This window comes from Haliotis rubra, unplaced genomic scaffold (assembly GCF_003918875.1).
Source record: "Haliotis rubra isolate DU_JTF1 unplaced genomic scaffold, ASM391887v1 Scf4, whole genome shotgun sequence".
NCBI lineage: Eukaryota > Metazoa > Mollusca > Gastropoda > Lepetellida > Haliotidae > Haliotis > Haliotis rubra.
Genome location: NW_025767079.1, coordinates 6,164,671 through 6,192,157, shown reverse-complemented (window position 1 = coordinate 6,192,157; position 27,487 = coordinate 6,164,671). Strand labels below are relative to the sequence as shown.

The 27,487-nt window shown below is 39.7% G+C and overlaps 1 protein-coding gene across 1 annotated transcript in view; it reads left to right on the top strand.

Annotated features, from left to right (window-relative positions):
• The window catches only part of LOC124287061 (echinoderm microtubule-associated protein-like CG42247), a 94,952-nt gene that overhangs the window by 56,259 nt on the left and 11,206 nt on the right, over positions 1–27,487 (top strand). Inside the window, exons 12-26 of the mRNA XM_046723535.1 lie at positions 9,384–10,103; positions 10,542–10,704; positions 11,411–11,620; positions 13,211–13,283; positions 14,682–14,831; positions 15,668–15,737; positions 16,706–16,807; positions 17,818–17,925; positions 18,514–18,528; positions 20,366–20,527; positions 23,852–24,004; positions 25,152–25,265; positions 25,407–25,541; positions 26,568–26,723; positions 27,098–27,260. Of these exons, the coding sequence (XP_046579491.1) occupies positions 9,384–10,103; positions 10,542–10,704; positions 11,411–11,620; positions 13,211–13,283; positions 14,682–14,831; positions 15,668–15,737; positions 16,706–16,807; positions 17,818–17,925; positions 18,514–18,528; positions 20,366–20,527; positions 23,852–24,004; positions 25,152–25,265; positions 25,407–25,541; positions 26,568–26,723; positions 27,098–27,260 (2,494 nt within the window). The remainder of the gene's footprint in view (positions 1–9,383; positions 10,104–10,541; positions 10,705–11,410; positions 11,621–13,210; positions 13,284–14,681; positions 14,832–15,667; positions 15,738–16,705; positions 16,808–17,817; positions 17,926–18,513; positions 18,529–20,365; positions 20,528–23,851; positions 24,005–25,151; positions 25,266–25,406; positions 25,542–26,567; positions 26,724–27,097; positions 27,261–27,487) is intronic.

Genomic DNA, 27,487 nt, shown 5'->3' with positions numbered 1-27,487 from the left:
TTGTCACAGGTTGCTTGCCATAAGATTGATTTGAATCAGGTATATCTCCTGGACGTGTGAAAAACATACCATTAAAACGTAATCTTATGGCGGCGGTTGGGTAGCCTTGTGGTTAAAGCGTAAATTTGATTGCAATGTATGAAGCCCATTTCTGGCGTCCCCCGTCGTGATATTGGTGGAATATTGCTTAAAGCGGCGTAAAACACAACTCACTCACTTATAATCTTATGTTTTTCTCACGCGTTGTTTTTTAGACACGGACATGCTATTTCTGCCTGTGTGCAGTTATCTTTTACAGAATCTTTTTATACACATTACATTCAGTTTAAAAAATAAATACAAAATGCGAAAACTGCGTGTGCAAAATGAAGTAATCTATGCCTCTAATGGGAAGGTAGATCATTTAAAAATTTTTTGAGAAAATATTTCAAACAGTGAAGGTTTAACTGAAATTCCGTGTAATGGAATGGTGATCTACTCCCGACATGGATTAAGCTTTCCGATAATTATTGTGCTCTAATGTTTTTCTGATTAAAAAAATATATGAAATACAAACGCCACTTAAATAAAGTTCTAAACAAGCGAAGAAGATAAACACTCTACTATAACAATGTTTTGAAAAGAAATCTATCTACTCCCAACATGGATTATGCTTCCCGATAATTATTGTGCTCTAATGTTTTTCTGATTAAATACATATGAAATACAAACGCCACTTAAATAAAGTTCTAAACAAGCGAAGAAGATAAACACTCTACTATAACAATGTTTTGAAAAGAAATCTATCTACTCCCGACATGGATTATGCTTCCCGGCACCGTATCTTTAGCTTTGGCGGTACTCCCCTACTCCCTTGGAAATAAGCTTTCCCTTGAAATCCTAAATATACATTTTAGCCTTCCCGGCACGACACCAATGGACTGGCTTTTTTATCATAAGTATATTCACTTGATTAATTCGATTTACAACCTGATGACTTTAGTTCCTGTGTTACCAGAAACACACAACATACAACCCTACCCTACTTTAATGGTTTTACGTGATTTGTAGAAACCATGCATGAATTTATTCTAACTGTACATTAGAAGAATATTATCAATCTCCTCGCGTACATAATACACCCGATTCAATTAGTGGTTCAGTGGAACAAAATCCGATTTCGTTTGCCTGAATGAGTAGTGATTGACAAAAGGTTGCATAATAGTGCTGCTCGGATGAGCGAGCCCTGAATCAACCCTTTCCCTAGACGAAAGCGTCGTTGGCAACCGCAAACACGCCTCTGTTCATTGATGACTGCCGCCTTAGCAACGCGGACTCCAGAATAGATCAACACCCTGTGTTCATACAAATACCTGATCAGACCTCAATTGAGGCGCTAGTTTGTTGAACATGTAATCTCCCAGCATTGAATCCATCAATCATATCCCTATTCAAGAGACTCAAGCGGGGAGTGAGATTTGGCGTTGTGTAGTGTAGGGTGAGGGAGTCAAGTTTTATTGGCTCACTCTGAAAGCCTTTGAAGGAGGAGCGTCTCTGTACAGTGCTGTGCATATGTCAGTTGCTCCAGTTTAACACCCATAGTGTCAGTCTTTAATATATGAGCCCTCCAAATGTCTTTCATGTATCAGTTACTTCAATGTAACATACAGTGTCAGTCTTTCATATATGTTTCACCAATGTAACACGCAGCGTCAGTCTGTCATATGTTTCAACAATGTAACATACCAATGTCAGTCTTTCATATATATGTTTCACCAATGTAACACGCAGCGTCAGTCTTTCATATATGTTTCACCAATGTAACACAGTGTCAATCTTTCATATATACGTGAACGTTTCACCAATATAACACACAGTGTCAATCTTTCATATATAAGTTTCACCAATGTAACACACCAATGTCAGTCTTTCATATATATGTTTCACCAATGTAACACAGTGTCAATCTTTCATATATAAGTTTCACCAATCTAACACACAGTGTCAATCTTTCATATATAAGTTTCACCAATATAACACACAGTGTCAATATTTCATATATAAGTTTCACCATTGTAACACGCAGTGTCAATCGTTCTCATATCAGTTGTTACAATTAATTAACATGTTGTGTCAGTGCATCATGCATGTCTTCTTCAATGCAGCATGGTGTGTCAGTGTTTAAAATATCAAATATTAGCTGCTTATATAATACGATTTGTCAGTCTTTCATATGTGAGATTCTTCAATGTAAACGTTCTGTCAGTGGTTTATATACCATTTGCTTCAATGTACGTTGTGTCAGTCTGTCATATATCAGTAGCTTGAATATAACACATTGTGTCAGGCTTTCACATGACAAATGATTCAGTGTAACACTATAATGATTAAGGAATATGGAAGCACCAGTCACAAATGAACAACCATCGGATTTACGGTAGATTTTTATAGAAGGATTCTGGTTTAGAAATAACATACGAACCGAGGGATGCCTTTTCGTGACTATGTATAAAAATATTCTCAACGTCAAGTTCAGAAACAGGACTCTACCGACATTTTTGCTTCTACAGTTGCAATATAATTCTACGAAAATATGCGATTTGCCTTATTTCATATTAATCATAGCAACAATAGTATAACGCATGGTATCATGCTTGTCGTTCGTCACAGCGAACTAGTCGTAGTTTTCATACGCCACTGTATATGGTCTGTCAGTTACCATTATTATCAAAGTTATTTTCATTATTAAATTATTTAAACTTTCATAAAGTTTTGTATATGGTATCAAAATGACGCTCAGTAACCTTATCCAAAATACGTTGCAGCCACATAATTGAACTAAATAAAGATTCAAAATACACTGACAACTGCCACCTTTTTCTGACTAGTACTGTACTGATTTTCATATGACCCTGCCGAATAATGTCGAAATGTTTACATTATAAAGATCGCCTATTCAATGCACTGCCCTTTCAATAACATAGTAGAACCTGTCTTTGTGTGGGAAATAAAAGTCGGTATTGTGTTTTGTTTGCTTCGGGTGCTAGCGAAAAATGCCGCCCTTGGAAGGGTAGTCTGTCTGCAGTTCACACTCTCGTCTACCGAACTGGGATTTATACAGCTTCAGGATGGGAGGATAGTTTTCTTCAGTTGCCGTGAAAAGTGGTGTTATGTCAATGATGTCCAGGTGTCTGTGATTATTTAATCAGGGTGCGCGTAACCTGTGTTTATCATGGCCCTTGAAGTCAGTCGGCAGGGCCAATAAGTAAAATTCAAGATGGCGGACTGACATATTTCTAGGAGGATACCACTATGGAATTATGGAAGGCGTTACTGCTCTTCGACGAGCAAAATCCACAGCCAGAAAAGCCCCCTACACCCGCAAATGTGCAAGTCTACAAGCCCCCGAAAACGTTTGAGCCAAAGAAAGGAGATTTCAGTTTCTTTCAGGAATACAACGAGCCTCCGAAAACTGAAACTGTTACTCCGAGAGACGCAAACGGTAAAATTCCATTGAGGCTGGTAGATCCTAAAAATGCCGACCAACCACTGAATGGGTTTAAGTACAATGACTTTGTGAAGTTACACAGAGGGCATTTAGCCGATTTTCCTGATCTGGATCGGCGAGTTAATGCCACCAATTACCCAGCAAGCAATGGGACGACTTCACAAGCAAGATCCGGAAGCGTTGCAATGCCTATCAATGAATATAACGATGCTCTCAAGGCTCCTTGGGAAGGGAAGGGCCGTGACCTTGAACTTGACCCTTTAAAAGGTCAACAGACCTATTCGGAGCCAGTGCCGTACTTGTACTTAAGGGATTACAAGCAGTACAGAGGTCGAGGATCAGATTCCGATGGCAATAGATCCGTCCCTATATTTTCCAGAGAAGGGTCACTGGCCCATAGTGATATTTCCATGCCCTATTCTGAACCTTATCCTGGCACCAAGGCTCATAGAAGGCACCATGCTAGAGCCAGGAAGCCTCAGTATGTCTATATACCTCCACGAGAGGAGGCAATAAGGGAAGCTTCAGAAAGGTCAGAACTGGACACGTCGCAGGAAAGAACTAAACGTGTGTACAATAAACCGCCAAGAGATTACAGACGTGATCGGAAACACAAACCCCGTCCTATTACCTATGAACACAGAAGGGAAATATCGCGTGCAACGGACAGCGATGTGTCGGTCGATTCAGATCAGATACCACGTCGTAATGACGGACGTAAACGCAGCGGTAAACGAGAACGTTCTGGTCGTCTTCGCGAATCTCGCCAAAGGTCATCTAGTCATTCCAGAAACAGAGACAATCGTGGTTCTAGAGACAAAAGTCGTGCAACCAGGGACAACAATCGTGCAACCAGAGAAAACCACCGTGCAACAAGGGACAACCATCGTGCAACCAGAGACATTCGTAAAAAGGATACTTCAAAAAATAGGAGCAAGACATTTACCAAAAAGGTTCGGAAGCCAATAGACCCTAATCGGTACGTGGCGCTTTCTTCAAGAGAGTCCAGACGGTCCGTGAAAGACTCAAGACATGAGCAGAAAAACAATCGAATGTCTTCCAAGCCTAGTAAACATGATAGGGGATCCAGTTACGTTAACAAAGACCAGTCAATGAACAGCAGAGAACGGCACAATAGAAGAGACAGAACCCAGTCTCGCTCTAGTGATGACAGTGAAGATGAGGATGATTCGACGGGGGATTCTGGGTCGGTCGATTCCTCTTCGGAGGATGACTCGTTCTCAAGCTCGGAGGTTTGTTTACATGTAACCATGGTGAACTAAATTTCATCTCCATTATATTAACAGTGGTTAATATTAACCGGAGTCAACTATTTATCTTGGGTAAACTGGTGTGAACGATTATACAGTAAGACTTCCTCACCCGTTATAGTTTAAGTGGAAAGCAGTCAAGCAGGCTCATTAGGAAGAGTTCTGAACAGCACCATTTTAGCAATGAGAGATATTGTGGTAAGGACGTTGCTGCATATTTTACTTAAAATGCACGGGAGACTGGCAAACTGTTGTGAAATGTGATCTTAAATGGAATGTTTGACGATATCAAAATGATAACAGTAAAAGCAAGTTATCTTTTATGGATCCCAACTTCTTTGTATCTTAATGCGACGTTTCTGAAACCAGTCAAACAGTTTATACAAATATTATCATTTTCTTTCGTTTATACAAGTACTATATATACTTGATATAACGTACCTTTTAAATACTTGCGTGTTGTCAAGTGTACCCATTACAAGATGCCTGACTTAATTAAAAGATGGAATTATGCTGTTAATGCATGGGGATTGGCTCTGTTCTGAGTACAGAGTACTTAGCCGAGGTCCACTGAACTTACAGAATTACAAACAACATGTATAGTTTACATTGAACTGTAATAATCTCAAATTTCTCAGTTTTTGCTGAGCGTGTACTAAATAGTTATTGTCTATGTGTTTGTCTTGTATATTTCGACGACACAAGGGCTTTTTGTTCGGTGAACAGGATTACAAGAGTTTAAAGAAAGTATATTAAAATGCGCAGTCATGTACAAATCGCCGAAGCGTTGAATGTCAATAATTCTCGGGTTCGTAGGTCAAACATTTTCTCAAATCCACTGGTAATCTTTGAGTTTATCTACCTCTCCCAAACACATTCTGGAAGATTTTCAAAATCACGCATGGGATGTTTTCACGGAAATGGTCTTAATGTCTTTCCCAAACGATACCTGTCAATTTTTTTCAGAATTACATTAGTCGTTCATTATTCTATTTCGGCCGGAGAACATATGGTCATGAATGTCCTTTATTATGTTATGACGTCACGTTTCTTCTGTGACGTAGCGTTCTACATGCGGCAACGGCGGGTAGCCAGCCTATGTTTAAAGTAGATTTAGGTCTATTTTCCTCAATTTGATGACTTCGGTAATAAACAGAATATTATATTCGTGCCCATATCCTACTATGTTTACGACACTCGTGCCTAAATATCGGTATACCAACATCTAGGCACTCGTGTCGTAAACATAGTATGACATGGGCACTCATATATAATATCCTCTATGTACATCCTGGAACCTTCTAAGAAATAGACACGCGGGCTGACGAAGTGTATCAGGGGTTTCCGATTAATCGATGGCATTCGTCAGTATAGATTCCGTGATTGATCGCTTCCTTTGCGTTTCGATGGCGTTCCTTTTTGTTGTGATAAAGAAGCGAATATAGACACACGCTTCATTTTCTCAGTTCAACAGAAGTATTGAGATGCTTCCGATACAAAGTTTACTCTTTTACTCCATGTTTTCTTTCTGTGTCTTCTCGACAGTGGCAAAGCTTTCAGCATGGTAATACCACGTGTGTTGCAAGATTGTAGACAATCCCCAATAGTAATAAGCTTTGCTTACCGTATCAGTATATGTTAGCATACCAGTCGCTCTCTGGTACAGGCATGTTATAGATTTAAACGCACGCCCGCCAAAATGCAGGGAAAACCTCAGTGTCAGTGATTCCGCTAACTAACTCTTCGTTGTTTTTCACATAATCTATTATGGTTGATATTACCCTTGAGGAATGAAACTCAGTGTTTCCGCTTTGTAACAGTAATGAGCAAAGGTGAACAGGTGAAAACAAGATAGCACCGCCCACTATAAGTACATCTATCCACAAGTATTCAACTTGTCACGAACTTACTAGGGGCGGTGGGGTAGCCTAATGTTTAAAGCGTTCGCTCGTCACGCCGAAGACCCGGGTTCTTCCCAACATGGGTACAATGTGTGGAGCCCATTTCTGGTGTCCCCACGCTGTTATATTGCTGGAATATTGCTAAAAGCGGCGTAAAGCAAAACCCACTTAGTTACAAATTTCATAACTCGTGTCTGATTTACCATCTTAACAGAGCCAAACATTTCGCTTTTGATTAAGAAATACAATTAAATGCAATATTTACGTAGCGAATTCTTACAGATATAATACCGTTACATTATAAGTTAGTCCAAATATGTTGAAAGGGCGAATTTAGGAAGTGCAGGTTGGTATTTCTTTGCGAGGTCATGCGCCATTATGATGTTACGATGGTCTCAAATAAGAGGGGCGGTGGGGTAGCCTAGTAGTTAAAGCGTTCCCTCGTCACCCCGAAGACCCGGGTTCGATTCCCCACAACTTAGCCAACGTTGTGAAGTTCCTGTGGGTTTTAAGTCAAACACCTTTGTATCGAGTGTTGATATGCAAACAAACGGCTGTGTCGAAGTAAAAGCTTGTTCGCTGCGTATTCCTTCCTCATTAATATTTTTCATTTTTCCATACCTCGAACAATGTACTTAGATCCCCCTAACTTCGAAACAATGGCGTTTTACTGTAATATTCCCTTAGTAGTTCAAAAGAACATTTCTTAAGCACAATATCAACTCTGTGACTTAACAGAAACACATTGTATATGCACTCACGCCTTTTTCTTGCTTTGCACCATTCGTTACACATGTTGTTAGTGCTACCAAGATAACAACAACTTAAACATTCCGTTTGGTCACTGAAGTCTTGCAACAGCTAAACAGTGTTATGGCCATCGAACCATAGGTGTTGCCAAGATTTGATTCCCAATTTCCCAGCGCAGGGAACGTCTTTGAGCTCAGTGTTCCAACGATCTGCCCGTTGAGACATGAACAAAAGATTTAAAGGAGGCTTAAGAATTGTGGTTACGTGGGACCTACTGTGGTTTATTCGTTCTCTACGTCATTCTTCCTTTTGTTTATTCGCCACATGAGTGAAATATTCTCAAGTACGACGTTAAACCCAATTTCACCTCACCTCACCTCACCTCAACTCACCTTTTGTTTACTCACTTAATTATTTTAAGTCAGCTAACGTCATTACTCGGTTACTATTACCTTTAGATCAGTACATCTGGGTGTCGTTGTACAGAGCAACCTTGGCGCTAAGGCTACCTTAAGTCTATGTTAAGGTATGGGAGTTACGGTCACCTTAGCGCTAACGCTACCTTAAGTCTATGTTAAGGTATGGGAGTTACGGTCACCTTAATGCTAAGACTACCTTAAGTCTATGTTAAGTTATGGGAGTTACGGTCACCTTAGCGCTAAGGCTACCTTAGGTCTATGTTAAGTTATGGGAGTTACGGTCACCTTAGCGCTAAGGCTACCTTTGGTCTATGTTAAGTTATGGGAGTTACGGTCACCTTAGCGCTAAGGCTACCTTAGGTCTATGTTAAGTTATGGGATTTACGGTCACCTTAGTGCTAAGGCTGCCTTAAATCTATGTTAAGGTATGGCAGTTACGGTCACCTTAGCGCTAAGATCGCTTTGTACAACGACAGCGTGAACAACATTTGTCCTTTCCTCTTGATACACGATGCCAAAGGCCATTCTTCCATGCTGAGTTATGATACCAAAATCTCATTTATTCAAGGTAATTTGGTAAGGTCTGTCAGTATTCCCATGCAACTTGTATGTGTACAACCACCCAGGCATAACCGTTTGTATAACGATAATTATGAAATCGATAAGCTTAACATCATTAACTTTTCAAACAAGTCTTTTACATACAACAACGCGTTGCTATAGTAACCATGATATTCACAATGAACGTAAAGATCATTATCTTGATTGTCCAACGGGTCTTTTAAATACAACAATTCCTTTTTTTTCAGTTATCATAGAGTGCACAATGACTAGCCGAGATAATATATCTTATAAATGTAATTAGATCATTACGAAGCGTTTTATCATGAACATTCATCTATGTGTAGGGATGTTAAGCCGCATGTGGTCCTCTGAGTATGTTTGCATATGTGATGACTTGGCTTGGGAGAAGTAAATAGATGCCGCGGTTCTGTAGGAGGTCATCAGAACTCGGATATCAAGAGCAGAGATTGAATAGATTCAAAACGATACCCGGATGACACGTGATAATGGATCGAACTGAAAAAAATACATTACAGCCCAAGATCGTGCTCAAGTTAACATGAGAAAGCGTCCGGTTGTACCCTACTTGAACCAGAAACGCGAAAGAAAAGACCATATTGATTAGTGTCCAAAACAGGGTTTTCCATTTTTGTGAAAACCACGACTCCAATAGTTAAACCAGTGCTCTTACTCGAGAAGAGTCGGGATTCGAACCAACGACTAGCTGAAAGTGGTACGGATCTTGCCAGCAAGGGACAGACAACCATGCTTGAAGTCTCACAGTCCCCAAAGTGCAATATTTTCTTTTCTGCCTAACCCTATTTGCAATGCTAAGCAATAAATGAAACAAATTCTAGATTCCCTAAGGATCTCTGACCTCACTGGACTCCTTTTCAATTTAAAGGAATTGTTTGTTGCTTTCAATAATACATATATTCAGAGACTCATCGTAAGTCTGCCATGCTTGCATCTTCCTCGGCTTTTGTTTCAGAGCGAACCCTCACAGCAAGCGAGTGAAGGGGAAGACGACCCAGCAGGTACGGACGGGGGTGCAACGCTCCGAAGGGGGGGTAAGGGCGTGAGGCGGTATGAGGACGCCGATGGCGCGAGCTCTGTCAATACCGACATTAAAGAAAACCAAGGAGGCCATCAGGGCAAGAGGGCTTACTTCTACAACTTCAAACAACAGAGCAGCCCAGCAGTCATAGAGGCAGTGAGTACCAAGAGGTTTCCTACTTTCGAAACCCTGCTCAACGAGCTCACATCCAAGTTTCAATTAGACAAGGGTGCTAATTTTGTGTACCACTGGCCGAGCACAACTCAAATATCCTCTGTTAATGACTTTGATCTTGGGGGGACGTACATTGTCGCAAGCACTGCAATGAAAAGAAGTCAGATTGATGCGGTGTATGGGAAACTCGGTCCCAAAAGTTGGCATATTGGGAAGGTCCAGCATAATGATTCTCCCTTGATGCGGAACCCTCTGTCAGAAGAACGAAGTCCAGTAGTTGGCCAACAATCTTCAGGCAACAAGAAGCCTCTCATCGTCTGGCTGGTTTGTAACTCGACGCAGAAGAGGAGGAAGACCTTCCTCCAGCCGACGAGATATTTTGAAGACTTATTGGCAGGGGAGATAACTGATGCAGTCGACTTGGAATTTCCACCTGCATGTGCCTTGTACTACTTCAATAAAGACTTCCTCGGGGAGGAGGTATGTGACGTTTTACATGTCAATCAGTCAATATCTTTTGATATATTTACAATTTAAACGTAAACTGAGAATGCTAAAAAAAATTCCAGATATTCTGTATGGCAATGTCGTCATGGTCATTATTATTCTTATTCTTATCATCATCGTTGGGTGGGGCGGTTGGGCAGCCTAATGGTTAAAGCGGTCGCTCGTCACGCCAAAGACCGGGGTTCGATTCCTCACATGGGTACAATGTGTGAAGCCCATGTCTGGTGTACCCCGCCTTGCTATTGCTGGAATATTGCTAAAAGCGGCGTAAAACTAAAGTCACTCACTCATATTGATATTGCTGGGGTATTGGTAAAGCGGTCCAATCCGTACTCACTTAGTCGATCACTCACTCCAGCATGTATATTTATGATTATTGTTATCCTTGTACATTTGATATCTATGTTATAGATATGCAGTTTAAGTCAACTTGTTCGAGAACACCGGCGGAATGACGCAATTCTGGTTTGCGGGAGGGAGAAGGTCCCTGCCGACTGGGTTTTCCGCGGATCGCCGCCCTACTCCAGCGACATCTACAGACCGCCTCTCAGACCAAGGCCAAAATACGCCATAGGTTAGAAATGACGAGATTCTATTTAATTAAAGGTGTTCGAATAATCAAAAAGCCAAATTATGGGTTCATGAAAAACCTCTCAGATATATTATGCTGACAAATCAAATAAGGTAACCAGGGCCAATCTGGATTCTATCTAGTAAAATCAGCGGATCCTGCTATGGCAAGGGACGCAAGAGAATATGCCTCTTGCTGACGTATGTGCTATGGATGTTGAAATGTGAAAATGCATTTATTATTTTTTATATAAATTTTACCTACGTATGCTCCTAATTACTATCGTGTCTGCGGTTTGCATACTAGAAGCGCATGAGAGGCACAGGGTCAATGCGATAGCGGTTCTGCAAAATGCAGACAACAGATTATGCACTTGCTTGATATGCCGTTTGCATACTAGAAGCGCATGAGAGACAGGGTAAATGCAACAGCGGTTCCGCAAAATGCAGACAACAGATTATGCACTTGCTTGATATGCCGTTTGCATAATGTGAGCGCATGAGAGACACAGGGTAAATGCAACAGCGGTTCCGCAAAATGCAGAGAACAGATTATGCACATGCCTAATATACCGTTTGCATAATGTGAGCGCATGAGAAGCAAAGGGTAAATGCAGTAGCGGATTATGCAGTTTCGGGAAATTACACTCACAATTTTGTGTCTTAATCCATTACCCGCACATAACATAAGAACGGTGTTGTCCTCCCAGGCGCCGATTCCGCCCCACCCCGAGTAGACATGATGCAGATGAACGGCAACAGCTCCCCCAGGTCAAGCGGCGTCCAAAACGGTATCCCAGCCTTGAACAGATATGACACTGTCAAAGTTAAAATAAATGGCCGCAGACGAGGTATGGAAAAGGCACAGCCAAATGGTACACAAGCACAGCACGAGGGCACTTCGACGAGTTCACGCACACGTAATCTTATACACATGGTTGTCTCGAATGTTGATCCAATTTAAACTCGTAACCTCGAATGTAGATCCAATTTAACCAAATTGCTTCCATTTTGGATCCAGTGTAAACCGTCACCTCGAATGTAAATCCAATTTAACCAAATTGCTACCAGTTTGGATCCAGTATAACCTCATTTCTTCCAATAAGGAGCCAATTTAATTTCATAAACTTGAATTTCTATCTGTAAAATGCATCGTTCGGCATACTTCTGGCAATATATGTTTTCATCATAATTTCCCTAATCGGATGAGCCGAAACATCGAATAAGTCGACTAATTGGAAAACAATGCATTTTAATCACACATCATATTCATGCTCTATTCATTCTTGAAGCATATAATTTGGCAAAACTATATCATTGAGTGCCATGATATAATTGATCAAAAGTGCAGAGAGGCCATAAAGAACACAAAAAAGATGTTTGGAACGTTGATACTGAGCTTGATAGAGGCAAACTTGGTTCCATGGTTGAGGATTATGTGTGCTTGTTGAATGTGAGTTAAAGAGGGTTCGACCTGATTTCCATGATTTCTTTAGCACATTGTTATTTCGTACCATAGATTGGTAAATCTTCATACATTGAATATTACAAGTCAGATCAAGCCCCTTTATAGCACTGAATGAAAGCAGTTGATGTGAATCACTCAAACACCTCGCACCTCAATGTAATTGTAGCAACTCGATTTTGTGTATGTGTTGTGTGTATATACAATGTGAAATCCCAAAACTATAATGAACAGTCCAGAATAATGTAAATATGTATGTTTATATAAATTTAAAGTTCATATATAAATCAAATCCACAAACACAAATTTCCCTCCTTCGAGTTTCAAATATATCTTCTCTCTGAAGATAAAATTGAAACACGAGGGAAATTCGTAATGTGTCATTATTTTGTGGATTTCTGTATTTAATGTGTGTGTGTGTGTGTGTGTGTGTGTGTTTGTTATATTTTGTATTTTACACTAACTGCTTCAGAAGTGATGTGAAATTTGGATTACTGTCACGTTCAAGATTACAGAGCGTTTCCTCTTTGACAATAAGCGAAATGAATAATATATCATTACCACTGAACACCTATATAGTGATGTATACCTGATTACTAGGGTGTCACGATACACCAATCTCACGATACGATACGTATCACGATTTTAAGGTCACGATACGATACGTATCACGATATATAATTTTCGCGCCTTTTCATAGCATTACCTTACCGGCAACGTACGCGCTCGCTGATTGGTCCATCAAAATAGTCTAGCCAATCACAAAAACTGTTAGTTTCCAACCTATTTTTTAAGTAAAGCTAGCTACATCTATTTATCGGAGCGATCTCGTATAATTTTACTATCAAGACTTTGAAGGAGATGGATATAGCATAAAAATTTGAATCGATAAAGTTTTAAAATAGGAATCGATACACGCAAGCATGTATCGCGTATCGTATCGTCAGTAAAAATGTATCGATGCATCGATACATTCGCGTATCGCGACACCCCTACTGTTTACCCTTCTGAGATGAACGTGATGTATACCCGTGTGTTTCTACAGAGTTCTACCCTTCGTACCACGACATTGAGGATGAACTGGGTAAACCGGACAGAAAACTCATGCTGCAGTGGGTGTATCCTTGAAACAATGAATGATTTATAAGGTGAAAGGGTCACTTGCCCACTAGTGTTGCAAGAGTTGTATGCTCCCCAGGGAGTTGAGATTGACAATACGATGTGCCGTTGAGATTGACATCCAGTGAACGAGGGAAAAACAAAGCGCCTTTGAGCAGCTGAGCTGAGCTGGATATCTCGGCGCTATACAAATGCTAGCATAATAATAATAATAATAATTGAAATAATCGAAGATTGGTCGCAGTGACTAAACGACCAAGCAATCGATTATGTTTTCTCATAATCGAACACAAACAATTTTGGAACACTTGTTTGCATTAATAACATTTTTCAAATGGTTGGTTTTGTCTGTTACATTTCATAAGTACTACAAGCTCTTTCCAAGTCATGACTGAATTTATCTTAAAGATTCCAGGAAATTTATGTTCCTAACATACTAGTCATCCTTTGAAAATGTGAAATTTGTAAATGCATTTTGTGCAATTTGCCAAGAAACCCCAAAGAACTACATGTTTTTTCTATATTTTTTTGTGCATTAACAAACATAACCAGGAGAATTTGATAAATGACACTAACCAATATTTTTCGATGATTGATCGGTTGTAATAAACCAATCATCAATTGTGAGATTTTAACCAATTCCCAACACTATTGCCCACCCTACGATACCCTACTATACTGCCCACCATACAATAAGGGACAGTGGTGTACCGAAGTGGTTAAAGCGTCCGCTCGTAACGCCATTGACCCGGGTTCAATTCCCCGGTTGTGAACAACAATTAATGTAAGAACTCCACCAATACCTTTTAGCCGGGTTGAGACGGCTCCCAACACGTGTCAAATGTGTCAAACTGATTTCTAAAGTCACCCAACATCATATTGCAAGAATATTGCTAAAGGCAGCATAAAACACTACTCACTCACTTACAGAATTCAGGAAGCGCCACAAGAGTGAGTGAGTGAGTTTAGTTTTACGCCACAAACAGCAATATTCCAGCTATATGGCAGTGGTCTGTAATTTAAAGAGTCTGGACCAGACAAGCCAGTGATCAACAGCATGAGCATCGATCTACGCAACTGGGAACCGATGACTTGTGTCAACCAAGTCAGCGAGCCTGACCACCCGATCCTCTTAGTCGCCTCTTACGACAAGCATGGGTTACTGAAGATCAATTCTAGCCCGGAACTTCTAGGGTGAGCGCCACAAGACGTGAAATATCATAATATGTAGGAGTCTAATTTATCTCAAGAATCTGTTTCACTTTCTTCGTGCAACAAAGATGATAACCAAAAGGGAAAATTAGAATTGAATCCCAAAATGATATGATATGGCGCCCCAACGTGTCCCTATCGAGTTTATAGATATAAAACAACAAGTAAATCCTTGACGTCCTAAGTTACGGCTACAGAGGAAATGACCGGCACAAGAACCTAGATATACTGGACACGTCTGAGTTGGTGTACTACGTTGCAGCAGTCGTTGTCATCTACGACTGGCACAACCACAGTCAGCGCTTCTACACTGGCCACAACGAAGACATCACGTGGTAAGTTCTCTCTTTTATACACTGTCGTGTGTGGAAGGTTTACCAGGGTATTATTATGAAGGCTTCGCATGATGACAGTGTGAGTGAGACTTACATGTTAATTCACTGTTGCAAGAATAATTTTCATAAATGAGTAGAAGTCATCATATTTGGATAATATGCAAACATCTTGGAAATGATCTTCAGCTACATGTACATACTTTTCTTTCATCTTTCCGTTGATTTGTTATCGAATGAGACCTGATTAAGCACTATACGTACAACTTAATTTAATCTATCCGATAGACAGCCATGTTAAACCTGATTGGTATGTCTAATATATGTTGTTTAAATAGTTGCAGTTTTCTTAATAATCATTGGAAAATTGAATTGAAATTATGTGTACGTAGCTGAGATGATTTCCCAGCTGGTAGATAAGTACTAAAAGCAATTCGACCGAAACTAAATTTATGAAAATTATTCTTGCAAGAGTTAATTAACATGCAAGTCTGTGGGAATTTCACTAATGATGATCTACCAACATAACCGAATGTCCACATGCTGTTACACCAACATCTCCATATACCCATACCAGCATCACACATAACCGCATGCAACATACCAGCATACCCATACCGACATATCCACAAACGTATCCTCACATGCCACCATCCCCAAACACCCACATATCAACGTACTAATATTATCAGCCTTTCCATGCCTGGGTTTCTTTCATCAGCGGAGACATGGGTATCGCTGGTTCGAATCCCAGATTGGCATGATTATTCCCCTTCGGTTTTATTGTGGTAGTTATCAACGAAGTGCATTGTATGTATGTATCATACATATATTTACAGCCTGACTGTCCACCCACACCAAAACAGAGTGGCCACCGGCCAGATGCAAGGACGAGGCTCGGGCAATGGGGTGAGTTAATAAATAACATTTACTCTCTTCAGCATAATAATAATTATCAATCACACACGTGAGCCAGTTAAACGCAGCTTTCAACCGTATTCCTGTCATATTTCGACGTGTCAGGTGAATACGGAAATAGTAAAGCCCCAAATGTTGCAGGTCTCAGATATTGACTACTTTGGTTGGTTTGGTTGTTGTTTTACGCCGCACTCAGCAATATTCCAGCAATATGGCGTCGGTCTGAAAATAATCGAGTCTGCACCAGACAATCCAGTGATCAGCAAAATGAGCATTGATCTACCCAATTGGAATACGATGACATGTGTCAACCAAGTCAGCGAGCCTGACCACCAAATCCCGTTAGTCGCCTCTTACAAGCATGGGTTGCTGAAGACCAATTCTAACCCGGATATTCACGGGTTAAATACTTTGGTAAAACTATTCAAACTCTATTACGACGCTGACAAACGTACACTATAACTCATATGATGGACATTATTTTACCACTGACCTCATTAATGAAGGTCATAAAAGAAATTTCGATGAGAACTTTTTTTAAAGGACGCCAATTGAAACACCTATCCATCACTCATCTCAATTGTGTTCCTTGACAAAGGATTTCGAGAACACCAAGTCAGTTGTTCAGGTTAAACAGTATTGTTTAATAGAAAGAAGAAAGAAAATATTTTTATTTGAGTGTCACATGTTATATATCAAACATACATAGACTTTAAAACATTCAGTAAAATATAACATCCGGCCATATGGCCTGTGGGACACAAGGCACTATATTATATCTAAAACAGATAGTAGTAAATACAATATCACAGCTTTGTAAGCAACAATGGAGTGTGGTATATTTATTTAATTACATGACTACAAAGTGCGTTTGCGTATGGTTACGGAGAAGAAAGAAAGTGTTATTATTTGTTACGGTTATTATTTACATGTATTATTTAATGCTGTTATTATTTCAGGCTCATATTCGGATCTGGGACGTAGATACTCTGTCAACAATCACACTGATTGGACTTGGGGTCTTTCAAAACGGAATCACGTCTATTTCCTTTACAAATAGTGTGAGTATCAAATAGTGATTCCTATACAACTCTCAAGGTAGGCTTCTTGAGTAGATACACAGTATTTGCCACCGTGATGGGATACATTACACTCTGTTTCAGAGCAATCTGTAAAGTGATGTATTATTTTTTGTCATATAAACAATTTCATGTAGAAATGCTAACGTCTTGTGTGAGTGAGTATTGTTTTAAGCTGCCTTTAGAAATATTCCACATAATCACGGTGGGGGACAACAGAAAATATTTTAATTGCTATTATTTGGATCAAAATATAGCTAAATCCATTTATTACTGTAATACTGAATGGCATGTCTGTAATAACCCAGGGGCCGTATTTATCAAACAACTTAAGTCATTAAAAAAACTTAAGTCAGTTAAAAAACTTAGTTTTTTCGACTTAAGTTTTGTAGTAAAACTTAAGTCATATTCATCAACAGACTTAGACTTAAGTTTTGTCATTTTTTGACTTAACTATTAAGACTCATCTTGGTAGGCTTAAATCAACTCTTTTTGACTTAAGTCATGTGAAACAAAATGGCTGTCACACGTATTCCAAGAGTATTTAATGAAAGAAGAGAAGTTCTGCATACATTAGATGATAATGAGCTGTTACAAAGGTACAGATTTGACAGAAACAGTATTGTTTACATCTGTGATTTACTAGAACACGATCTAAGTCCCGTAACTTAAGTCAAAACTTAGTTGTTTGATAAATACGGCCCCAGGTGATGTGACCATACAGTTAAGTGTAGTACTTCCAATATCAGACAAAGTACGACTGTGACGGCAGACAACGCTTACAGTTTAATACAAATCGTGTAAATGGCGAGTTTCATCGACTGAGCAAGACATGTTCGCTCGGTTTGCGAAGACCTTGTGTTATCACTGATTTCAGTCATCCATATTATGGTTTTCGCTACTATTATATATTTTCTGGTCCACTATAATCTTTTGCAATGGACAACTGGACTGGTTGTTCTCTGGCGTTGACATTTTGTATTCTCTTCCAGACGTTGCAACAAGTGGACAATGACCTGATGATGGTGATTGACGACAGTTTTCGGCACACGATGACCATCTGGGACGTGCAGGCTGAGCGGATGCTGACCAAAACAACGGTAAGTATGACCACAGCAAGGGCTGGACACGAACCATTCATGCTGTGTTCAGAGTATGAACCGTCCTGAATGTCAAGATATACCAAACTATACCAAAGTATACCAAACTATACCAAAGTATACCAAAGCATCATCCGTTCAATATATATATTTGAACTGCATCAAATCTATTAAAGCGGGCTGACAAGAACTGAGGGTATAATAGATTATACTGTTTCATTTGGTGAACATATAGAGGAGGAAGAGAACCAGATCAGAGTAACGGTATTCCTTTGTATTTTATCCAGTCATGTTTATATCAAACATACATACCCAAATGATATGTATCTAATAAAGTATGACTTTCTGGAATATCCAGAAGATTAATGGTTTGGTGTCCTCCAGATCTGAGTATCTATATCGTTTTGATTCAGATTTGATATAAATGCAAAAAAGGAAAGTCAAGTAAAAAACTGTATTACCTCAAAATTCCGCCTTGGTGCATAGATAAAATTAGCTTTTGTGGGTTGTATTATCACAGTAGGAAATATGCCGTGTGTGTTCAAATGTTTGTGAAACTAAACAGTATTCCTACGTCCACCTTGCCAGGTCTTAGCAGCGAAGGTAAGCTGGTGTGGTGTTGCATTCGTGACGTATCCTTAACCTGAACATTCGTCCCAGGAAATATACATGCACAACTGAAATATTTTAGTGATTTGATTCGGGAGCTTTGACACTTAGAAAACATTTTAAAATCTATCTCGTTTCACAAAGAGCTCATAGTGCCAAGACCATATGTCACGATGTAATCAAAGCATTTCGATTGGAACAAAAGGGTGCTTCTCATCATCCACTGTTAATTTGTCTTCCCACAATCAAAGAAAAACATAAAAGATGGCAGATTAATGTCCTTTTCTCAGGTTCTGTACATAAAAATGCTTCAGACGATGTTAATGGTACTAACTTTAAAGTCTGTCTATGAGTAGAAATACAAGACGTCATAGGTTTAAGTTCTGTTTGAGGATACGGCCTACACCTGGTAATTGCAATGCTATTCTGTATGAATTTATTTTTATTTTACTACACTGGTCTACAAACTCACATTTCTTCGTATAATATTTCACGTCGCTGATTAGCAATCAGTGGTAAATTGTGTTTTCAGTGTTGCCATCTATTTAATCAAACTATGGCACGAACCAGTCTTCTTAAGTTATTTTAGTTTTTTAGTTTTGTTTTGTTTATTCACGTGTTTTCTGAAGTTTCCTTGTGTCTCAACTTGTTCATGTATATATGCACATTATTACTGAACTTCTGGGATGACTGGTATTTGCATTTGGGAGTCGTCAAGCATGTACTTTCTGTCAGTCGTTCTTTGTCCTGAAAGGACTGGAAATGGTGAACACAATGATGAATAATATACAACATTTGTGTAAACAGTAACGTTTGTTCTGGGATTAACAAAAGTTGGATAATGGAACTATATTGATGTGTTTAATGACGTTAAACATGTTACTTTAAGGTCTGTTTGATTGAAAGGAACAATCACTCAACGAGGCTATATATTATTGATGCTTTCAATTCTTATCAAAGTTCGGGCTAGAAATGGCACTGTTTTAAAATTGTAAAATGATTTTGGTCATGATCGCACCTTTCTGGGAACTGTTTTATTAGTGTTCTGTGGAGGCCACAAAATATGTCATTGTAGTTTAATAAGTGCCTGATCAATATCTTTTCGAAAGTCATTCTTCAAGTACAGACACCCTCCTTGTAAATATTCGTCATGATCCGGGTGAGAATTGGTTTTCAGCAACCCCTGCTTGTCGTAAGAAGCGACTAACGGGATCGGGTGGTGAGACTCGCTGACTTGGTTGACATATGTCATCGTATCCCAGTTGCGTAGATCAATGCTCAGGCTGTTGATCACTAGATTGTCTGGTCCAGTATCGATTATTTACAGACAGACGCCATATAGCTGGAATATTGCGGCGTAAAAAATAACCAAACAAGGTTCAAATAAGACTTGAAACCTTTCCTTGATAAGAACTTCCTTATTCTTTGTTATGGTGGTTCTGGGCTATCTCTGGGCACTTTATCTCAACCCCTCAGTGGGTGAATACATCATTCATGTGGGGAATAGAGAAGAAGTAACACTGAAGCATGTAAGAAAGAAAACAACTGCATTTATCTGATGAAAGGTGAGAAGTAGGGCTTGAAAGTTGAAGAAACGACCATGTTTTTGCTGGTGAACAGGCAAGAGGTAGCCACATAACGTATATCTGCTTGTGTATAGGCAAGAGATCACCATGAAATGTCATCCTGTTGAAGAATAGGCAAGAGGTAGGCTTTAAACATCTCTCTGCTGGCAAATAGGCCATGTGAAGACAATGAAGAAGTTGTTAATGGCCAAAATGTTCTTTAAACTTTTATATGAAAGGTAAGAAGGTATATTGTTTTCTTCCAGACTAACACAGAGACAGTGACAGGGGGATGCTTCTACCCCTTTGAAGATGACATCCTCATCACATATGGACGGCAGCACCTGTACTTCTGGAGACTCGACTGGGAACACGACCGAACTCCATACACAAGAATACTCAGAGACAAACTCAGCGGGTATTCAGAGGTAGGTAACTTAAGGAGAGGAGAGGAGGGACATTCATATGATTTGGTCTGCTTCAGCTTCACAAAACCTGGCATTTTTATTTCGATTAGTTGCAGATGGAAAGACCTCTTTAAGATTTCCGGTTAGAATTGTCCCAAGCATAGGTTGATGGATACATGATGCTGAAATGCTGAAGTAACTCATTGGCGATCGCATGTATACAGAAAGCATAACCGATTTTTTACATTTTCTTGATATGAACCAAAGAACACGAAGTTTTGAGTATGTATACTCGGTATGTGTCGACATGTTAGTTTCCATTGATGTTGTCCACATTTTGAACCGCCTTTTGAATTTAAGGAAATATTAGGGCCTCAGTCTAAAATATTTTATCATTTTCGTAGAAAAGATTTTCATCTACGTAGATGATGCTTTCGTCTGCGTAGAAGATACTTAATTTGCGTGGATGATACTTTTGTCTACATAGACGACATTTATTGTAAAGTATATCATATTTAAATCTACCTAAGGATAAGGTATCATCTTCTGTCGAATTGTTGACATTTCTGACCATAATTTCTCGAGAATAGTTCCGGGTCTGTTTTATCTTACATGTGACTAAATTAACAATGACTGTTTATTTACTTTCAACCTTGATCTGTCTATATTTAGGTACTTTCGGAACATATATATCCAACTAAGCAACATCAAAAGACATTAGCACGGTCGGAGAAATGATACGCACGATTCGCTTATCATATATGGAGATAAAGTTATCATCTACCAAGACGAAAGTGTTTTCTTTTGTAGGTGAAAGTATCAAGTACGTAAATGACAAAGAAAGCCGTGGTCCTAATATGCTTCCATGTGGAATTAGTAATTCTAGGTCTGAAGAAAGAAAATCATTGTCATTCATGATTTTTCTGTAAAGATCTCTACATCTGGTATCAGTCTCCATATTCACACATCCTGAATGTGGGCGCTATGCTTGACCATCCATCCCGGTCAGGAAGGCAGTGGATTCTGATACAGAGAACAAAGATTCATTGTTACCTTTGAGTATATATTTCCACTAGGAATAGTGGGACAAGCCGGCATGGGAATCGGCATTTTGATGGCTTATTTCATTATTCATTCTTCTGGCTGCGTTGTTGGGTTGTCTTACTCGGTTGCTTAGTTGGACAACAAAGCCATTTATACAGTCAGGCATTCAAAACAAGTTTTCAATATATTTGAATATATTATTAAAGCTTCGGGGTTTGAAACAGGTAAGGGAAACAACATTATTGTGTAGATGCCACACCCATTCTTTCATTCTATAGAATTGTATGAAGTAATGAAGGCGTTAATGAGCTACCTTGCAGTACCCCATTATCAGTGTGTATTCACAAATCGCTCTATGGTTGGGAATAGTGACAAACGATTACGACAGTATACGGGACTATGAGTGCATTTATAGCCACAATGCAACAAAATGCAATTGGTTTTTTATTTGTTTATTCGGTTCGTAAAACATTTCTGGCAAACACGTATATAATGGTCTGTGAGAATTCGTCCAATCAATTCATTTGGAAGGTTGCCCGTAGAATGAAAGAATGTCTCGATTATTCCTCTAAGTCCACAAGACACACCTGATTTGAGTGACATTGCCCACAGCACTCGTGTGTTTCCCGCTTTCATCAGTATTACGAAACAATGTCATTTTCACAATTAACCACAATGAACTCGTTCCACCATTAAACAAGCCCTCTTGCATGTCCCATCCAGCATGTACAATGAAATGGAACTGTAAATTCTCTTTAAGTGACACGGTTAGATTGACAATCAGTTGTGAGGAATGCCACGATTCTTTGACGCAGCACCATGCATGTGATGGAACTAATGAGCATGAGTATGCATGTATGTGCATGCCTCTGTCTACCATGCATAAAGGACATTCTGACCTTCATGAAGACGTCAGAATTTGCAATACGAATTTGAGAATTTGCAAAACGAATTTGAGAATGGTTAATAGTTTATGTGTTTTACTATCTCTGAATTTCTAAATTTTTTATAGTCCGAAGATAAGACGAAGGTAAGAAAAAAAATATCGATACACTAACTAAAATAACCTAATTATCCTAACATTCATACATTTTGCTTGCTTTAATCTTTGAGAACATTACTTGTTATAGAATCGACATGTACAGAGTTATGGGTTGCATATTTGCAGGGTATTTTGAAAGCAAGTATTTATTTAATTCTCCTTTAATTGATGTGCAAACACAAATTAGGTGAACAAATATTGGACTGTATTCATGCAGCGTCTCCGAAAACGTAAACAATACTTGATATGGTTTACTTATCGTACTGGATCAGTTTGCTGTGTCAATACTTATCTTATCCTCCTTTCGGACCCTGGGGCTGGTGTTGATTAAAGGCTTCTGGATACGATCTACAAATATTGGACAGACTATATAGCATACGTTACATCATGAAATGTATAGGTTCAGTGAGAGTGTAGATGTAATAGATACTACTACCACTACTACTACTACTACTACTACTACTACTTCTACTACTACTACTACTACTACTATCTCACAACCGACTGTTGGATAAATGTTTTAGTAGGACTCCTAATGTGTGTGTGCAAATATCTCATAGCTGACACCCGAGTATCCCTTTGCATAACCCAAACGCTTTTGTCCCTTTGATAATATTAATACATCGATAGAAAGGTGGGCCCTTTTCTTTCCTTTTTGCATGACTATTGATTGAATTGCATGACACTTCACACCAGGTATAGACCAACAAAAACCAGTGCTTCAGAGTAAATGAATACATCTGTGATCCAAAGTTATAATTGTAACAGTAGCGCTTAAAATTTGTCGCGTCAATAGTTTCATATTTAGAAGACATGTATATTAATGTGAATACGGTGTAACGCATTAATTACCATCAGCTCGCTCAGTATTATTACCTCGGCATCTGTGACAGTAGGTCGTTAAAGGCATTGCCTTGTCTGTACCTGATATTTATAAAAGATTGACATTTGCAAAAAAATGCATTTTTCCAAAATTGATGTTTAACATTAATGCTAAATATAGCATGTTGCAATTGCAGAACATGCATGAATTGTATCTTGGAAGAATTCAAAGTCCACACATATTAGTTCGAAAAAGCGCAAAATACCCTGTCTTGATCGGTTCATTGGTTTGATTAATTTGTTGTTATTTCAAAAAAATATCTCGCGCTCAGATCCGAAATAATGTTTAAGATGTACAGAAGACCATGAAACTTTTCAATTTGAAAGAGTAAATTTACTTTGGTATGACCATCTTTGACCTTCTCAAATATTTACAGGATGATATACCGACCCATTTCACTGCGATAGCGTTCTCGCCATCTGGTGAGGTCATCACCGGCGACTCCAACGGCTCCATCATGATCTGGGCCCGTGACAATGACAACATCTTCAGCCTCAACCGGTCTGACTCCGAGATCAACATGCATCAGGTATATGGACGTAATCATATTTGACTTTGACAGTTCGATGATAAGCTTATTTTATATGTAATGAAGCAAGTGAGTCTCGTCACACCAAACACAGACAAGGACGCAGTGACCGACAGTTTGATATTCTGGGGGTAGTGGTGGGGCAGGGCTGGGCTGGGCGGCGTGGGGTAGGTGAGGTGAGGTGAAATTGGGTTTAACGTCGTGCTTGAGAATATTTCGCTCATATGACGACGTGCATGCGTGTGTATGTACAGCTGCTTGTACTAGCCCAGACTTAAGCTGGTTTTATAGTGCTAGCCCACTGAGATACCATGCCGCAGTGAAGCATGAATACCCCACTCAGACACATTATACTGACTCCGAGCCAACCAGTCCTTGTTGTACCCATTAATGCCGAGCGCCAGGCAGGGACCAACAAGTACCATATTTTAACGTCTTTTGGTATGACGCGGTCGGGGATCGAACCCGCGACCTTCCGCTCTCCGGGCGGACGCTCTAACCACTACACCACGGAGGCGGTGCGTGAGGTAGGAGGTTAATTTGTTTGGAGACTAACTAAATATAGTTTCCGCAACAGTTGCAAAACTGCACAATGTTATTTTACAACATTGAGCCAAACAATGTGTCAAAACCACTTGCAACAATATGTTTGTTAAAACTCTGCGTCACAACCATATTTCAAGTAATTTCTGAGTTAATGTTTTTGTCGATAAACCAGCCACCACAACCCCAACCCTAAATTCACCCCTCCTGTATGAGATGTTTATTTGTTTGTTGTTTAACGCCGCTCTCAGCAATAATCCACCTACATGGCGGCGGTCTGTAAACAATCCAGTCTGGACCAGACAATCCAGTGACTGATATGTAACCGTTTGGTGACGGCGTCCGCTTGTCAAACTAAAGACGGGTTCCATTCCCAAGTTTAAACAATGCGTGACACCAACTAAAATTTTCCACGCCTTGATATAGTTAAGCGGTATTCACCTACACTCACTCACTCGCCTTCCGGGGCGCTGTCAGTGACTCAAGAAGTGTGAATCAAGAAGAATCACAGAAACTGATGAAGCATTAGAACTATTTGAAAGAGTCTAACACTGTTTTTCCTTTTACTGCTGAACGTGTGAGCTGAGTACCGCATCTGTTTCAGTTCCCCATCACCTACCTAGCGATGTTGCCAGATGGGATGATGCTGTCTGGGGGAGGCAGTGAGATGTTCCTCTGGGACACAAGGAACAGATTCAAAAACCCACAGAGGATACAGGTAGGCGGGACAGTGCATTCAAGTTTGGCAGCTGCGTGACTCTTGTTTGTTTACTTATGAACATCGTGGATCCGATTAATCTCGAAACATGAGTTTATGGCACATGGTGTAGTTAGGAGAATAACTCACTTATCTTTGCAGGTTAACATGAATGGTAACATCCAGGCGATAGTTCCCAGCTTCGCCAACTTTGAGGATGGTCTCATTTTCTTGGGCAGTGACAAGAACTGCATCCTCCAGGGACATCTGCACGAGAAGTTCTCTACCATTGTTCAGGTGAGATCTGGTACTATTGCTCCACAAAGCAATGAAATACTCCACCCGATATTAGAGATCTTGACACAGAACTTGTACAATCTAGCATGTTGGACAGATTACTTTGACCCTTGGACACCGGGTGTTCTGAGCTGAAAGAAGTCTTGTTTTAATATCTGTCACTAAACCTTGGTGTAAACGGGTTCCAAGATCTATTCTTTCTTGATGCTGACTCCCTCTACTAATTAGTCTATGTCTCGTCCTGGATATGATGCAAAGAAGGGTGGTTCCTTTGCCCTTGGACCAGTCTCACTGTCACTGGACAAAGCACAAACTCTGAGGTGTGAAAACGTTCCGGTTTCAACCGCGTATGATGATGACCCCTTTTCAACTCTCCTGTAGTCTGTGCCTCGTCCTGGATAAGATGCATAGATGGGTTATACTTTTGCTCTTGGACCGGTATCATTGGCACTGGACAAAGCACAATGTATGGGCTGTAAAATGGTTCCGGTTTCAACCGTCTATGATGATGACCTCTTTTTCAATTATCCTGTTGCTTAAGTCTCGTCCTGGGTGATATGCATGGACATGTTAACTTTGCCCTTGGACTGGTATCATTTCATGGCTGTAAAATGGTTCCGCTTTCAACCGTCTTTGGAAATGACCAGTTTATCCAAGTATCAAGTTGTTTAAATCTCGTCCTGGTGAGATGCATAGACGGGCTGAACCTTGCCCTTGGACCAAGGCCATTGTCACTGGACAGGGCACAAATTATTGAGTATAAAATGGTTCTGCTTTCAACCCTCTGGTACCAACTCCCATTACTAATTATCCCCACCATGTTGCTGGAATATTGCTGAGTGCGGAGTTAAACGACCAATCAACCAATTATCCTCTTGACCATGTCTTGTCCTGGGATATATGCAATCTGGGGATGTATCACGACCCATGGACTAATAGCGTTATAAATTTACAAGTCAAAAAATGTGGGATTGTATAGATTTGCGCAGCTATCCATTTTGGTATTTTCGTTTTTCCTTCCAACAGGGTCACAGCGGGGATAGTGTGTCCATCGCCGTTCACCCCAGAGAATATATGCCTCATGGAAAGGCAAAGGAATACCACTTCGTCACCGCAGGAAAGGATTTGGTCGTCAAGTGGTCTGCTTCACAACGAATACCTATCTGGAAGACCAAGATCGAGGTATCCCAGAATCCATTCAGTCATCTTCTCCACAAATGACAATATCCATTATAAACAGCATTCAGATCCTTTGTTGAAATGCATAACCTTCATCTATTGCTTAGGACAGTTTACAAAATGGATTGGATGGTCTAAAGACTAAAGTTTGGTGTTGGCGATCTTTGGTAACTGTATCAATCACAAATTTATGAGTAATCATAAATAAATCTATTTTACACCGCGATGAAAAATATCATTGACATACCGAGCGAAAAGAAACAACAGAAAGAATCTTTCATCAACAATCTCTGAACTTATTTTGGTGTCAATGTGGTCATCACCATATCGATTAGTTCTCTTGTGATAATATAATTTCTTTGATTTTCTTGTGACAGGGGGAGAAATGCTCGGCTGTTGCTGTTGATCATCGAGATCGGATGGTTGCCTTAGGAACAAAGTCTGGTAAGGTCATCATCCTGAACGACACGAACAGAGGCCGAGAGGAGAACACGATAGTGATAGGCGCCAAGAAGGTCAACACTGTGGCTTTCTCTCCAGGTATGTCCAGTTTTCCACAGATGATCGAGTTTCAAGTCTGTGTGTCGAGTCATTTGTTCAGATTAGAAATGAATAATTAATCAATGTTAAGGTTAAAATTGCCGTTTTACATACAACTAATTTAGTAACAGTATGATATTTACTATCTTTATACTTTCCTTGCGTGCAATACGGCAATTTACTTCCACAAAACAGTGAGATGATTAAATAAAAGCGAGAACATCGTT